This window comes from Solanum pennellii, chromosome 11, assembly GCF_001406875.1.
Source record: "Solanum pennellii chromosome 11, SPENNV200".
Taxonomy (NCBI): Eukaryota; Viridiplantae; Streptophyta; class Magnoliopsida; order Solanales; family Solanaceae; genus Solanum; species Solanum pennellii.
This window is the reverse complement of record NC_028647.1, coordinates 957,871-971,126: the sequence shown is the minus strand read 5'-3', so window position 1 is coordinate 971,126 and position 13,256 is coordinate 957,871. Positions and strand designations below refer to the sequence as shown.

Here is a 13,256-nt window from a genome sequence, read left to right as displayed (position 1 = left end):
AATCCTCTCAATCCTATAGCTCAATCTCCACCATTCACTTTGTGGAAGAAGGCATAAATACTAGGGAGTGATGGAGGGCGTGCGTTTCAGCATGTGCAAAAAGCTTGTCCAGGTTAGTTATCCCAATTCTTATTGCTATTATGTTCTCATTTAAATTGGTTACGTAGCTAACAAGTATTGATAGATAATTAGAGCTCTTGATTATGTATAAGAAGTAATATTCATGGCTCGTGTGATATACATACATACATGCTGCCAGGTAGGTCTGCGTGTAGGTATTGAGTAGGGCTGGGCAGAGTTTGAGCCAAACCCAAATCTGAGTTCTTTGGATATTTGGTTTGGATTTTCGGTATACGGATTGGATTTGGATTTAATTTCTATAATATTTAGATTTTGGATTTGTCTCCGGTAATCCATCTTTTTATACCTTATATTCTTCTGTATTTGTTTTTGAGTATTAAAGAGGGACGCACTAGGATAGTGCCAAAACCTTAAATACAGTGAAAGGACATCAGATCCAACTAGAAATCCTAACAATTATTGAGCACCTACCAGATATACTAATGATACCTGCCTCCTCTTCAAAACATTACACCAAAAATGAAAAATAAGAAAGCACGTCATCTTTAAATTCTGTTAAGAGCTACTTCTTCCTTCAAACATTCTTACATTTCTTTCTTTCCATGTCCACCATATACAAGCAGGAACCAGTCTCCACCATTTCTTCTGTCCAACTACACCCGTTGCAATTCCAACTCCTTGAGCAGGTCACTGGTGTTTGAAGTCATACACCATTGGAGTCCCACAATGTTAAGACACAGAAGACTAGTGACAAAACAATGAAGAAACAGATGGCTATTGGATTCTGTTTCTAAAACACAAAAAGGACATCTAGAGCATAATTGAAATCCCCTTCCCTTAGATTCTCTTGTGTCAGGCAAGTCTTTCTTGCCACTAACCACGAAAAGCACAATACTTTTGTGGGGATCTTAACTTCCCAAATATATTTCTAGGGCCCATGTGGTATTTGCTGATCCAAATTACACAATGTATTATAAGCAGACTTTACTGAAAAAACACCATCTTTGCCAGATATCTAGTAAAGCTTATATTTAGGAACTCGGAATTAATTATAGGTATAGCTGTTAAATTTTTACTTATGTTAGAGGTAAAAACTTCTAATATTTAGTAGTTCAAACTTGACTAAAATTTTGCTTTTTAAATCTTTCTTTATTTGAACTATATTAGAAGTCCTAACATTTAAGGCTTTAAAATCAATTATAATTTGTTAACTTATAGCAATCCTTTCTTTATCGAACTTAATAATTATCCAATTATCAACTCACGGTACGATAAACTAAATTAAAGAGTGTAGCATCAGTTGGCATTAATATGTTGAGTTGAGTTCCTTCTTCTGCTTGTTTTTAAATTGTATAATCGAGAAAAGAAAATATAGAAACATAACACCCTCTTAGTTGTTTCAGTTTAATTGAGTGTTTTTGCTGTTCACTCTTTTTAGTTAAATCTGAACTATGTCTTTTGTTTCAATTTATGTGATGTTGTTCGACTAGACACATAGATTAAGAGAAAAAGAAAATGGTTAGAGTTGAATCACTTCATAAAGATAAACTGAAAATTCAAAATTAAGTATTACTAAATATTTGAAGTATGAATCCCTATAGCAAAATGTTTGTTCACATCTTTACCCTTTTAAAATAGAATTCACTCTTGACAAGGTAGTCATTTAATTATTTTCTAATATTCAAAATTTTAAATTAAGTAAATTTTATGTATTAAATCCTTCATTAGTTGAAATATATAGAAAATTTCAATATTTAGAAATATAAAAGCGAACAAGATTTTACCTTTTAAGAAATAATTACAAGTTGAATAAAATTGTACTTATAATGCAAGGCAACTTTATGTTTAGGACTTTCAAAAATACAATTATAAAAATGAGCAGCATGGTGCACAAAGCAACCCGCGTTAATAGGGTCTAGGCTAGGATTGCATTCCAAGGAGTGTGATATTGACAACCTACCCTAGTGTAGGCATTAGTAATTGTTTCCACTAATTTTGACAAGTCTTTCTTAGTCTGGTGGCATAACAATTCCTTAACGACTAGTTACAAATAAATTAACACATTTGTGATGTGATATCAGTTCATTGATGTCAATTTATTAATGCCAAAATAAGCCAATAATGAATTACAATACGATTTGTAGTGGTAATTGCTTAAAAGAATAACTATACTATATGTTAATCTACTATACAATTTTGTATGACAATGCGTCTTCGTAATGCTAATATTTATTTAATCTGTTAATAATATAGTAATACAAATTGTAATGATTAACATGAAATACACATAACACATGCATTTAAGTGCTTATGTAAACCGTTCATCAAATACTATTTCTAAGATGTTTTTGTTGAAGCAAGTATAAGGACATACCGAAAGAAGTTTCACTAAAGCAAATCTAACTTTTAAAAATGATAATATATCCGTTTGAAATTTATGATTCCCTTTTTTAGTTATTATATTGTACACAAATACATCTTGTAAATGTTAGGTATTTTATTTTTAAAATTTTATTCTTATTAATATATGAGGGAAACACGTGATGCACATACATTAATACTAGTTTAAAAAAAAAGTAAAACATCAAAAAAGTTAGTTAATTGATTCCAAATTTGCAATATTGCATCCTCAAAATATGCAAATAACACGTGACTTCTATTTTATTTCAGAGGAACAAATGTGACTAGATCATGATCTGTTCAAGACCTTTTCGGCGGTTAATAGCCAATGTATCGCTTTTGATCGGTTTGTTGGTGGGGGGCATTGATAAAGTACGGATAATCCATTAGGGTTTAAGGAGAGAATTTGAAGAGGTAAAAGGAAGAAAGATAGAATGAATGAGGGGAAGTGTGTTCCTCGGATATAATAAAATAGAAGTCATGTGTTGTTTGTAGTTTGTTTGTTCTCGAAAAAAAAATCTGCAAACAACACATTACTTTTAGTTATTTTAGAGGAACACATGTTTGTAATTTTTTTTCTCGAAAAAAAAAATGCTAACATGTGACTTCTATTTTATTATAGAGGAACATACTTCTTCTTACTCATTCTGCCTTTCTTCCTTTTTCCCTTCATATCTCTCCTAAAACCCTAATGGATTATCCCTACTTCATCAATGACCCCCTAACAAGCCGATCCAAAGCGATACATTGGCTATTAACCGCCAAAAAACTCTTAAAAAATCGTGATCTAATGACATGTGTTCTTTGGAGATAAAATAAAGTCATGTGTTATTTGCAGATTTTAAGGATGCAATATTGCACATTTGGAATCAATTCATTAACCTTTTTCAGTTTTTTTCTTCTTTTTAACTAGTCTAAATATATGCACGATCCCCTCGTAATTAATAAGAGTAGACTTTTAAAAATAAATAATATTTAACAGATGTTTTGTGTACAATATAAGAATTTAAAAAGAGAATTATAAATTTCTAATTGATAAGTGATTATATTTAAGAGTTCGATCTGGTTTAGTGGTTCTTCTTTCAGTATGTTCTAATACTTGCTTCAACAAATGTATCGTACAAATAACATTTGATTGTGTAAATATGGATCTTAGGCTTAACTCAACCCCTAAAGCTAGCTAGCTCACGAGGAGAGGTTTGTCCAAATCCATAAAAGGATACCAAATTTCCATTCCTTTAATGATGTATGAATTCTTAACACTTTCGTGCACGCCCAAACCTCGTTATATGGAGTGTGGACACTATAATATGGGGGCCCAACATTGGTGAACAAAGAATTGGAACAAAGAATTGGAATGTGCTTGGCTCTGATACCATGTAAAGATGGATCTTGGGCCTAACTCAACCCAAAAACTAGCTAATGAATGGAAGTTTGTCCAAGTCATATGAGAATACCAAATTCCCATCCCTTTTTCGATGTGGAATTTCTTAACAGATTGAAAGGTAAAAAAGTCTTTCACTTTTACATAAACACATACATGCATTATATCTGTATTTTTCGTTAATTATTACAAAATTTGTATCACTATTATTAACAATTAAAATTTCCAACTCCAACTTGGAGTTTTTTTTTTTGGGAGATAAAGGTAACTGTGTATTCACAAAAGGCTCATCATCAAATAAATGATGAGCATAGGTCACTTACAAATCTCACCAGAGCATATCAAACTACCCTATGGGAGATTACAACTTACCTATAAAGTCAGCAAAAAGTTTTATATCCCCCATCATATCTTGTTTACACCAAAAGTACAAAAGACTAAGACAATTCATTCTAATTTTCTGGATGTTGTTTTTCTTATCCACAAAGCATCTTCCATTCCTTTTTTTCCATAGGGACCACCAGATGCAGGCTGAGATTAACTCCCACCAATTTCATTAGACTCCCTTCTTCCTATCATCTTCCAGCTGTAGAGCAAGTCCTTAATGGACTTTGGAGTTACCCAACATACACCAAGAAGACCAAGAAACATGTTCCACAAGCTTGTAGCTACTTTGCAATGAAGGAATAAATGACTATTAACTTCTGCATCTTCATCACACACAAAGCATCTTGAGCATAATTGTCTGCCTTTCTTTTGAAGCACTTCATGTGTTAAGCAGGCCCTTTTGCACACTAACCAAGCAAAACATGAGTCTTCAATGGTATTTTTTTCTTCCATGTTAACTTCCATGGCCAGTTCCTGACCTGTGTTTGGCCAATATTGTATCTGCAGTACCATGACTTTACTGTAAACACACCTTTGCTTTGCCATCTCCAAATAGGCTTATCAGATTCAGTGGAGGTGCCTGGGAAGGCATTGAGGATCTGAAAAAGATTAACGACCCTCTCGATTTCCCAATCATTGAAAGCTTTCTTGAATATGAGATTCCAACCTTGACGGCTCCATAGCTGTGAGATTGTGGCCTTGTTTTGAGTGGTGAGCATAAACAGGTCTGGGAAGAGTGATTGCAGGCTTTCATCCCCAATACAATGTTCATTCCAAAAATCAATTTTCCTACCATTTCCCACCTCTAGTGAGATGTTGCCTTTGAATTAGGCCATAATCTTCTAATAGTCTTCCACACACTGCATCCAAAAGTTCCAAGAGCCTCCTCAGTAATCCAATGGCTTTGTAGTCGATACTTCATTGTGATGACTCTTTTCCAGTGCGACTGATCTTCAATGCAGAATCTTCACAATTATTTTTGAAGGAGACAATTGGTTGGATGATTGAGCTTTTTTATTCCCAACCCCTCCCTTGTTTCCTGCTAAGAGTAAGAGTATCCCACTTAACTAGGTGGTAACTTTTGTGCTCTTTATTTCCATTCCATAGGAAAAACCTCCTGAGTTGATTGATCTTTTTGACAATGTCCTTTGGAATAGGGAATAGCCAAATCTGGACAAGTGCTTCAAATCTATTTTCCAACTCCATCTTCATAAATTCCAAAATAGTGCTATATTCTCTCCTTTGCAAAAAGTATAACCGAACATAACCATCTTCAACTCTTAACTTTATAAATTCCAAATAAAGTGAAAAATATTTGACATGGCCAAATGCCTATTAAATTATGTTAATTGAAAACTAATCCATGAATCATAGTATTTAAGTGGAGAAAGATAAAACAATGGATCTAGGTTTATATTGGATAATGGGGAGTTCTGGATCATCCCAAAGTTCTGGGGTTTTGTCCTATGCCACTGTTCTTGAAGAGTTCCAGACAATGAGCCGAAACTAGAAATATGAGAAATTGTGTGCTGCAGCAGTCTAAAGACAAAATCGAATCTATGAAGGCAAGACAGACAAGGACTTCGTTTCAGAAGGTGATGAACAATGTATTGAGGCGATCGATGCACTCAATTTTGGGTTTGCTCTCCATATTTCAGGGATGAGAAAGCAAGCTTTGACCAGAAGATTGTGTTTACACAAAGGTGAAAAGTGAAAACAAGCACTGTTCTCTTCACACATTAATGATTGATGCAGATGGAGATCTCTGCCAAAGATGATGGAAGGTTTCTGGTAGAGATGAGGCCCTTTAGTTGCATTTACTGGGCAGGGAGACTTCTGTTTTGTTAAGTGGTTGTGCATCTATAAGGGCTTTGGATTTTCTACACTCTTTTGCCTAATCAGTTATGGGTGATGAGAAGAGAACATTTTAGGTTCACATATGGGAAGACATTTAGTCAATGTCAGCATCAGAAAGGGCTTTGTTATATTTGAAGTGGTTTTAGATATTGGAGCTGATGGTGGGAATGTCAGTTTGGGGAGCAAGAAGACCATGGACGACAGCTGAATATGTGACCATAAAATTTATTATTGAGGTTAGTTTGAAGGCTCTCAATCAGATACCTCAATCTCCACCATTCACTTTGGTGGAAGAAGGCACAACTTCAAGGATGTGATGGACGGGCTTGAGTTTCACCATGTGCAAAAAGCTTGTCCAGGTTAGTATCCCTTCGTTCTTGCTATTATGTTCTCATTTAAATTGGTTTATCTAGCTATCAAGTATCTATAGATGATTAGAGCTCTTGATTATGTATAAGAAGCAATGTTCATGGCTTGTGTGGTATACATACATGCTGCCATATAGGTATCGAGTAGGACTGGACATAGTTTGAGCCAAACCAAAATCTGAGTTCTTTGGATTTTCGAAATACATATTAGATTTTTGATTTGTGTCCGGAAATCCTATTTTTTTTACCTTATGTTCTTTTGTTTTGTTTTTGAGAATGGTCACTTGAGTATTAAAGAAAAAAGCACTAGAATAGTGCCAAAACCATAAGTACAGAGAGAAAGGACAGCAGATCCAACAATGAAATCCTAACCGTCATAGACCAAAAATGAAAAAGAGGAAAGCACTTCATCTTTAAATTCTTTAAAGAGCTACTTCTTCCTTCAAAAATTCTTAAATTTCTTTCTGTCCACCATATACAAGCAGGAACCAATCCCCACCATTTCTGCTGTCTGACTACACCCTGTTGCAATTTCAACTCCTTAGCAGATCTCTTGTGTTGGAAGGCATACACTATTAGAGTTCCACAATGTAAAGATAAAGTTGGCACAGAAGGCTAGTGACAAAACAATGAAGAAACAGATGGCCATTGGACTCTCTTTCTAAACCACAAAAAGGACATCTAGAGTTCAATTGGAATACGCTTCTCCTCACATTCTCTTGTGTTAGGCAAGCTTCTCTTTCCACTAACCAGGAAAAGCTCAACTCTATTGTGGGAACATTGGCCTTCCAAATATATCTCCTGGGCCACTGTAGTATTTGCTGGTCCAAATTACTCAACGTATGATAAGCAGACTTTACTGGAAAAACACCATCTTTGCCGGTGTCCAGTAAAGCTTAAATTTAGGAACTTGGAATCAATTATGGTTACAACTATTAAATCTGTACTCATTTGTGTGAGGTAAGGAAAATTTGGGCGCTAGATTTGGATTTGATCGGGTACCCTTTTTACCCAAATCTTGTTGTTGCATTTCAAGAAGAAGACATGGTTGTTAAAACTCAAGAAGAGAGAAAAGTCAAGATTGAAGAGAATACACTTGAAGAAAAGGAAAAATGAAGAAGATGAAGATAGGGTACCACCTTTAGGCGGGGGCAGGTATGGGTTATTGGGTGGATCCGCATCCTGAATTGAGATTAATTAATTAGGTTAATTTTAATAATAGCTAGTAGAAACGTGCCACGTAATAAATGAATTTCTTAATTTTGTTTTTGAAGTGTGCCCTTAAAACAAGGGTAGTTTAGAGCCAATAATTGACATTTAAGGCATTTTGAGTCAAAAGGTTAATGAATTGTATTTTTGTACCAAATTCAATAGTTTAAGGGTATTTTAGGCCCTGATTCGATTCTTATATTGTACACAAACACATCTTCTAAATATTATTTATGTTATTTTAAAAAATCTATTATTCTTATTTATACGAGGGATGTGCGCGAGATGCGTATATAGGACTAGTTAAAAAGGAAAAACTCAAAAAGGTTAGTGAATTGATTGCAAATTTGCAATATGACATCCCCAAAATCTGCAAACAACACGTGGCTTTCTATTTCATTTCGGAGGAACACACTTCCACTCATTTATTCCGCTCTCCTTCCTTCTTCCTCTCATTTATTCCACCTTTCTTCCTCTTCATTTTCTCCGCCTTCCTTCCTGCTAATTTTCTCCGCCTTTCTTCCTCTTTATCTTTCTCCACCTTTCTTCCTTTTTCCTCCTCATTTTCACCGCCTTTCTTCCTTCTTCCTCCTCATTTTCTCCACCCTTCTCCTTCTTCCTCTTCATTTTCTCCGCCTTTCTCCTTTTTCTCTTCATTTTCTCCACCTTTCTTCCTTCGTCCTTCTTCTTCATTCTCTTCTAAAGCCCTAAAATGGAGCATCCTTTCTTCATCAACAGTGACCCTCCAATCAATCGATCAAAAGCTTTCCGTTTTCTATCAATCGCTGAAAATCTCTTATCAAATCGTGACCTAGTTGGTAGCAAGTCATTCGCGACCCGGGCCCGTGAATCCGACCCAACATTTGTACATGTTACCGACCAAATACTCGGCATCGTTGATACTTTGAATGCCGGCGACAGACGTATTAACAATCATCACTTTGACTACTACTCTATCCTCCAAATCCCTTCTAACCAAACCCAAAATGCCGATTTCATCACCGAACAGTATCGCCGGTTTAAGTTTCTTCTGAATCCTCAGACCAACACTTTTCCATTTTCTGATCAGGCTTTCCATCTTGTCATTGATGCATTCACAGTTCTTTCTGACCCCTTGAGAAAAAGTATGTATGATAAGGAGCTGGGTCTCCTCCGTAACCCTTACCAAGTTGTTGCTTCTACATCTACCCCTGTGCATCAGAGTGTTTATCCTTCAATGCCCAGTCCGAATGCAGACCTAATGTTTGTGAATTTGTTTACTCAAGATCAAGGGCCACATGCTGCTGGAGTAAGCTTCAGTAGAGACCCACAAGCTGGAATGTCTATGCCAGTGACATTTCTGACTAATGAACAAGAAACTACGATCTCTATGGAAAGCTTGCCCATTGAGCAGCAACTGCAACAACCTGAAACGTCTCTGAAACAAAAGACACACCCCGTGACTCCCATTTCATTTTCAAACACAGATGAACAACCTACCTCATCCTTTTCTTTGAACCAGCCACAGCTGTTAACCTCTGAGAGAAGCTTTAATAGAGAAAACCCACCATTTGGTACCGGGGTGAGCTCGACACAAGGGCGAGAAGCAGTGGTTTGTGCAGAGCAACATGGGAATCAACAGCCCCTGGAGAGAAATGAGAATGTGGTTGGGAACAATGCAAATAAGTCTGCAAGTACTGGTGACAATGTGAAGGAGAAAGAAGGGAATGTAGATGCATCAGGTAAGAGTATACCCAGTTTCTGGACTGCATGTCCTTATTGTCTCTGTATGTATGAGTACTCAGTGGAGTATACTCATTGTACTTTAAGGTGTCCAAATTGTAAGAAGGGTTTTCAAGCTGTACCAATTGCGTCTCCTCCTCCAATTATTGATGGAAAAATAAATAACTTTTGTGATTGGGGATTTATGCCTTTTGGATTATCTTTGGAGGATTTTAATAGAAATATAGGTAACGCTTCGAGCTGGTCTCCGTTTTCGCCCATGTTTACCTGTCCGCTATTTGAGTGGCATGGAGGGAGTAATGTGAACGATCAGGCTGTTGGAGGACAGAGTAATGTGAATAATCTTGGTAGTTCGCATAATGCTGGTGGATCGAAAAGTGGGGGTGGACGAAAGCATTTTTCTCCCATAATATGTATTGATGATGATGCGTTGGTTGAGGCATCACAGTCAGATGAGGAGTCAAATGTGGATTGGAATCGGAATAAAGAGAGGAAGAAAGCAAAGAATGGGAAGCGGAAGTGTGCAAGGAAAAAACCCCCAAGTAAAAATGCCAAGAAACAGCAAGCTGATTAAGGAAAAAACTGTTGAAGGGAATAATGATGTCAATTTGCAATATGGTTTAGTAATTCAAGGTGGCGTAGAAATACCCATGCTGTAACAGTTGAGTCAAGTAACAAAGGTGTCGTAAGTAAGGCAATAAGGCACCTTGTTGGGTTGCAAAACACTTAGGAATGTAAATTTGAATGTGTAGTTCAGTAATGAGGTTGAAGAGCCTATAATTCAGATGGGCCAAGAAAATGAAGCAGGAGAAGGAGAGGATGATACTGTTGATGTAGTTGGGTTTTTTAAAGGTCTTGATGAGTTCCGTAGCAGTCTTCCTATACTTAAAGCTGAGGATGGTGATAAGGTGGAGGCTGCCTGTTATAACTCCTTAGTCTCCCAACAGTTTACAGTAGTAGCTATTTGCTTGTAGCTCATTTTAGTAGTAGTAAGTCTTTATTGTAGTTTGCAGTTTCTCATTCCAGTAATGTTAGGAAGTAATGTCCTAGTTTCTAGGGGTAGTTATCTTATAAATTTTGTATTTGAACTCTATGTTTATCCTATGAAATCTAAGCAGAAAATTGTTCCATTTTTTGAGTACTTTAATTCAACAGATTGCAGGTTCTCTAACGAACCAGCGCCATAAGTTGTAGGAAGAAAACAACAGATTAAGTCTTGCAGCGTCCCATAACTAGATCCATAACAGGGGACTGTAACACTGCCTAGCAAAGTAAGGCACTTTTTTGTTTGTAGTTGTTCCTTTAATTTTTGTCTGCTGGATGCTGTAGTTAACAATGGTGTAGAATTACTCCGGCACTTGTGTTGATATTTCTATTGTAATGCCAATATATTTCTATTCTCTTCGGAAGTAGCTTCAGTAATCAGTTTACTGCTTCTATCTCCATGCTCCTTGAGTAATTTTATTATTAGTAATCATAGTTTTTGTTATATTGCTTAGTTCTTTTCTTCCATTCTAATAAGTTCATCTTTTCATTTTTTAAGAGATGAAATGGGGCTATCATGGCCTCATTTTCGCACTATGTGATCATTGCAAAACAAAGTTTAATTGCAATTCGAACTCCTGTCTATGTCAAAAGTAGTCATTGCAAGGTGACAACAAAATATCTTTTTCAGTTTAGTTCTGTCCCTTGTTACAGAATGTCACATCGTTATTTTCAACATCTGTATAACTGATCTCTGTCTGGAATGATCTGAAATGCTAAGCACCAATTTACCACAGTAGTCTAGTTTCAGAATTTAGCTCAATACTCTCATTTGAGTGTACTCCTTTTTTAAATATTCATGTTTTGTTTTAGATGTGCTTGGTTGCTTTGATTTTGGATCTCTCATTTATTTGTAATGATGTGTCCATGTTTGATGTTGCTGGTTTTTGATGTTCCTTTTTCATATTCCTAAATAAAAAATGTGGATATTAATTTTTCACGAGAATCATTACTTTTTTCGGAATAATTTCATATTTTTCAAAACCAATGTTTGGTTGTAAATTTCCAAATCTAACTTAGAGTTGGATTCCAAATTTGGAATAGTGATCCAAACCTATTTTCCAACTCTTGTCTTCATAAATTTCACAAAAAAAGTGCTCTAATATGTCCTTTGTAAAAAGTATAACCAAACATAACTCCATCTTCGTAAATTGCAATAAAGTGAAAGATCTTCGGGATCTATGACCAAACCCCTACGATATTACAATGCAAAAGTAATCCATGAATCATAGTCATAGAGATAAAGATTTCAATAACATCAGTCGCAGGTTTGAGCTCTGTACCAAGAAAATTATGCCTACGATTAGGATTGGTTCTTTCAAGTAATGATGATTGAGTCTTGAGCTATGACGAGATGGAGATAGTGGAAGTAGTTTCTGATCAGGTGGCTGTGACTTTGTCCCATGCAACTGTTCTTGATGAGTCTCAGTCAATGAGGGAGAAAAGTAGAATTGAGAAATTGTGTGCTGCAGCAGGCTAAAGACTAGATAGAATGCTATGAAGGCAAGCCAGACAAGGACTTCGTTTCAGAAGCAATGGAATGAGGCAGACGGTGCACTCAATTTTGTGTTTGCTCTCCATATTTCAAGATGAGAAAGCAAGCTTTTACCAGAAGTTTTTTGTAAACACAACGGTGAAAACACACTTCTCTCCATATTGACAGATGTTGTGATAGCAATATCTTCCAAAGATAAGGCCTTTGGATTTTCTACAGTTGTTCTTACTTCTTTGCCTAATCAGGTGATGGGCGATGAGAAGAGAACATTTTATGTTTGTTACATATGGTAGGACATTTGTTAAATGTCAGCATTGGAAAGGGCTCTGTTATATTTGGAGTGGTTTTAGAGACTGGAGCTGATTGTGGGAATGACAGTTTGGGTTACGAGAAAATGATTCACAACAGATGAATATGTGGCCATATAATTATATATTGAGGTTAGTTTTGAAGGCTTTTAATCAGATAGCTCAATCTCCACCATTCATTTGCGTGGAAGAAGGCGTAACTTTCAGGGAGGTGATGAAGGGCTGGAGTTTTAGCATTTGCAAAAGGATTGTCCAGGTTAGAATACATGCTGTTGTTTTCCCGATTGACCTTGTCATTATGTTCTTATTTAAATTGGTTTATATAGCTAACAAGTATCTATTGATGACTGTAGTCTTGATCATGTATAAGTACTGTTCATGGCTTGTGTGATATACATACATGCTGCCATGTAGGTCTGAAATTCAATTTGTTTGGATTTTCGGATACCGATTGATTTTGGATTTAACTTCTAAAATATTCAGATTTTAGATTTCTGACTTTGGATTTTCGGATCTGAAAATCTAGTTTTTTTATACCTTATATTTATCCTTACATATTAGACAAGCCCATGTACCCAATATAAAGTCCAGTGCCCTACTAAATCAGTCAATGTACCTTATTATGCTAATGGATAGTGCAAACTGAGTTTTATTCACCGTGACTGTGCTTTTTATTCTTATTTGACGAGTTGTGGGTTTTGGCACTGGGTCCTTATGGAAGCATGTTAATTGATATTTAAATCATATAGAACATATAAGTATTGAGTAATGTTGAATTGAATATGAACTGTTAGTAGTATGATCTATCTATACATGATTTTACTTTGTTAAGATTCAAAATTTCTTTTATAGTGGTTTCATTGTTTGAATGAATATTCTATTTGGATGATTATCATGTGAATGAGAAATCATTAAAGACAATTTGAAACTGGACTTACGCAAACTGATCAATCAAACTTAGTTGGTATGATCACCTACCCAGTATCTTACCCCCCCCCCCC

General features: G+C 35.8%; 1 protein-coding gene across 3 annotated transcripts in view; it reads left to right on the top strand.

The window, feature by feature from the left end:
* The first annotated feature begins 121 nt into the window (after positions 1 to 121).
* LOC107004657 overlaps positions 122 to 13,256 on the top strand; it is a 17,136-nt gene continuing 4,001 nt past the window's right edge. The window contains exons 1-2 of one of the 3 annotated variants that reach the window (XM_015202950.2): positions 122 to 10,679; positions 11,715 to 12,511. In XM_015202950.2, the coding sequence (XP_015058436.1) occupies positions 8,399 to 9,982 (1,584 nt within the window). In that variant the 5' untranslated portion in view covers positions 122 to 8,398 and the 3' untranslated portion in view covers positions 9,983 to 10,679; positions 11,715 to 12,511. Of the gene's footprint in view, positions 12,512 to 13,256 lie in introns of all 3 variants that reach the window. The other 2 variants (XR_001454771.2, XM_015202949.2) reach the window with 2 other exon arrangements.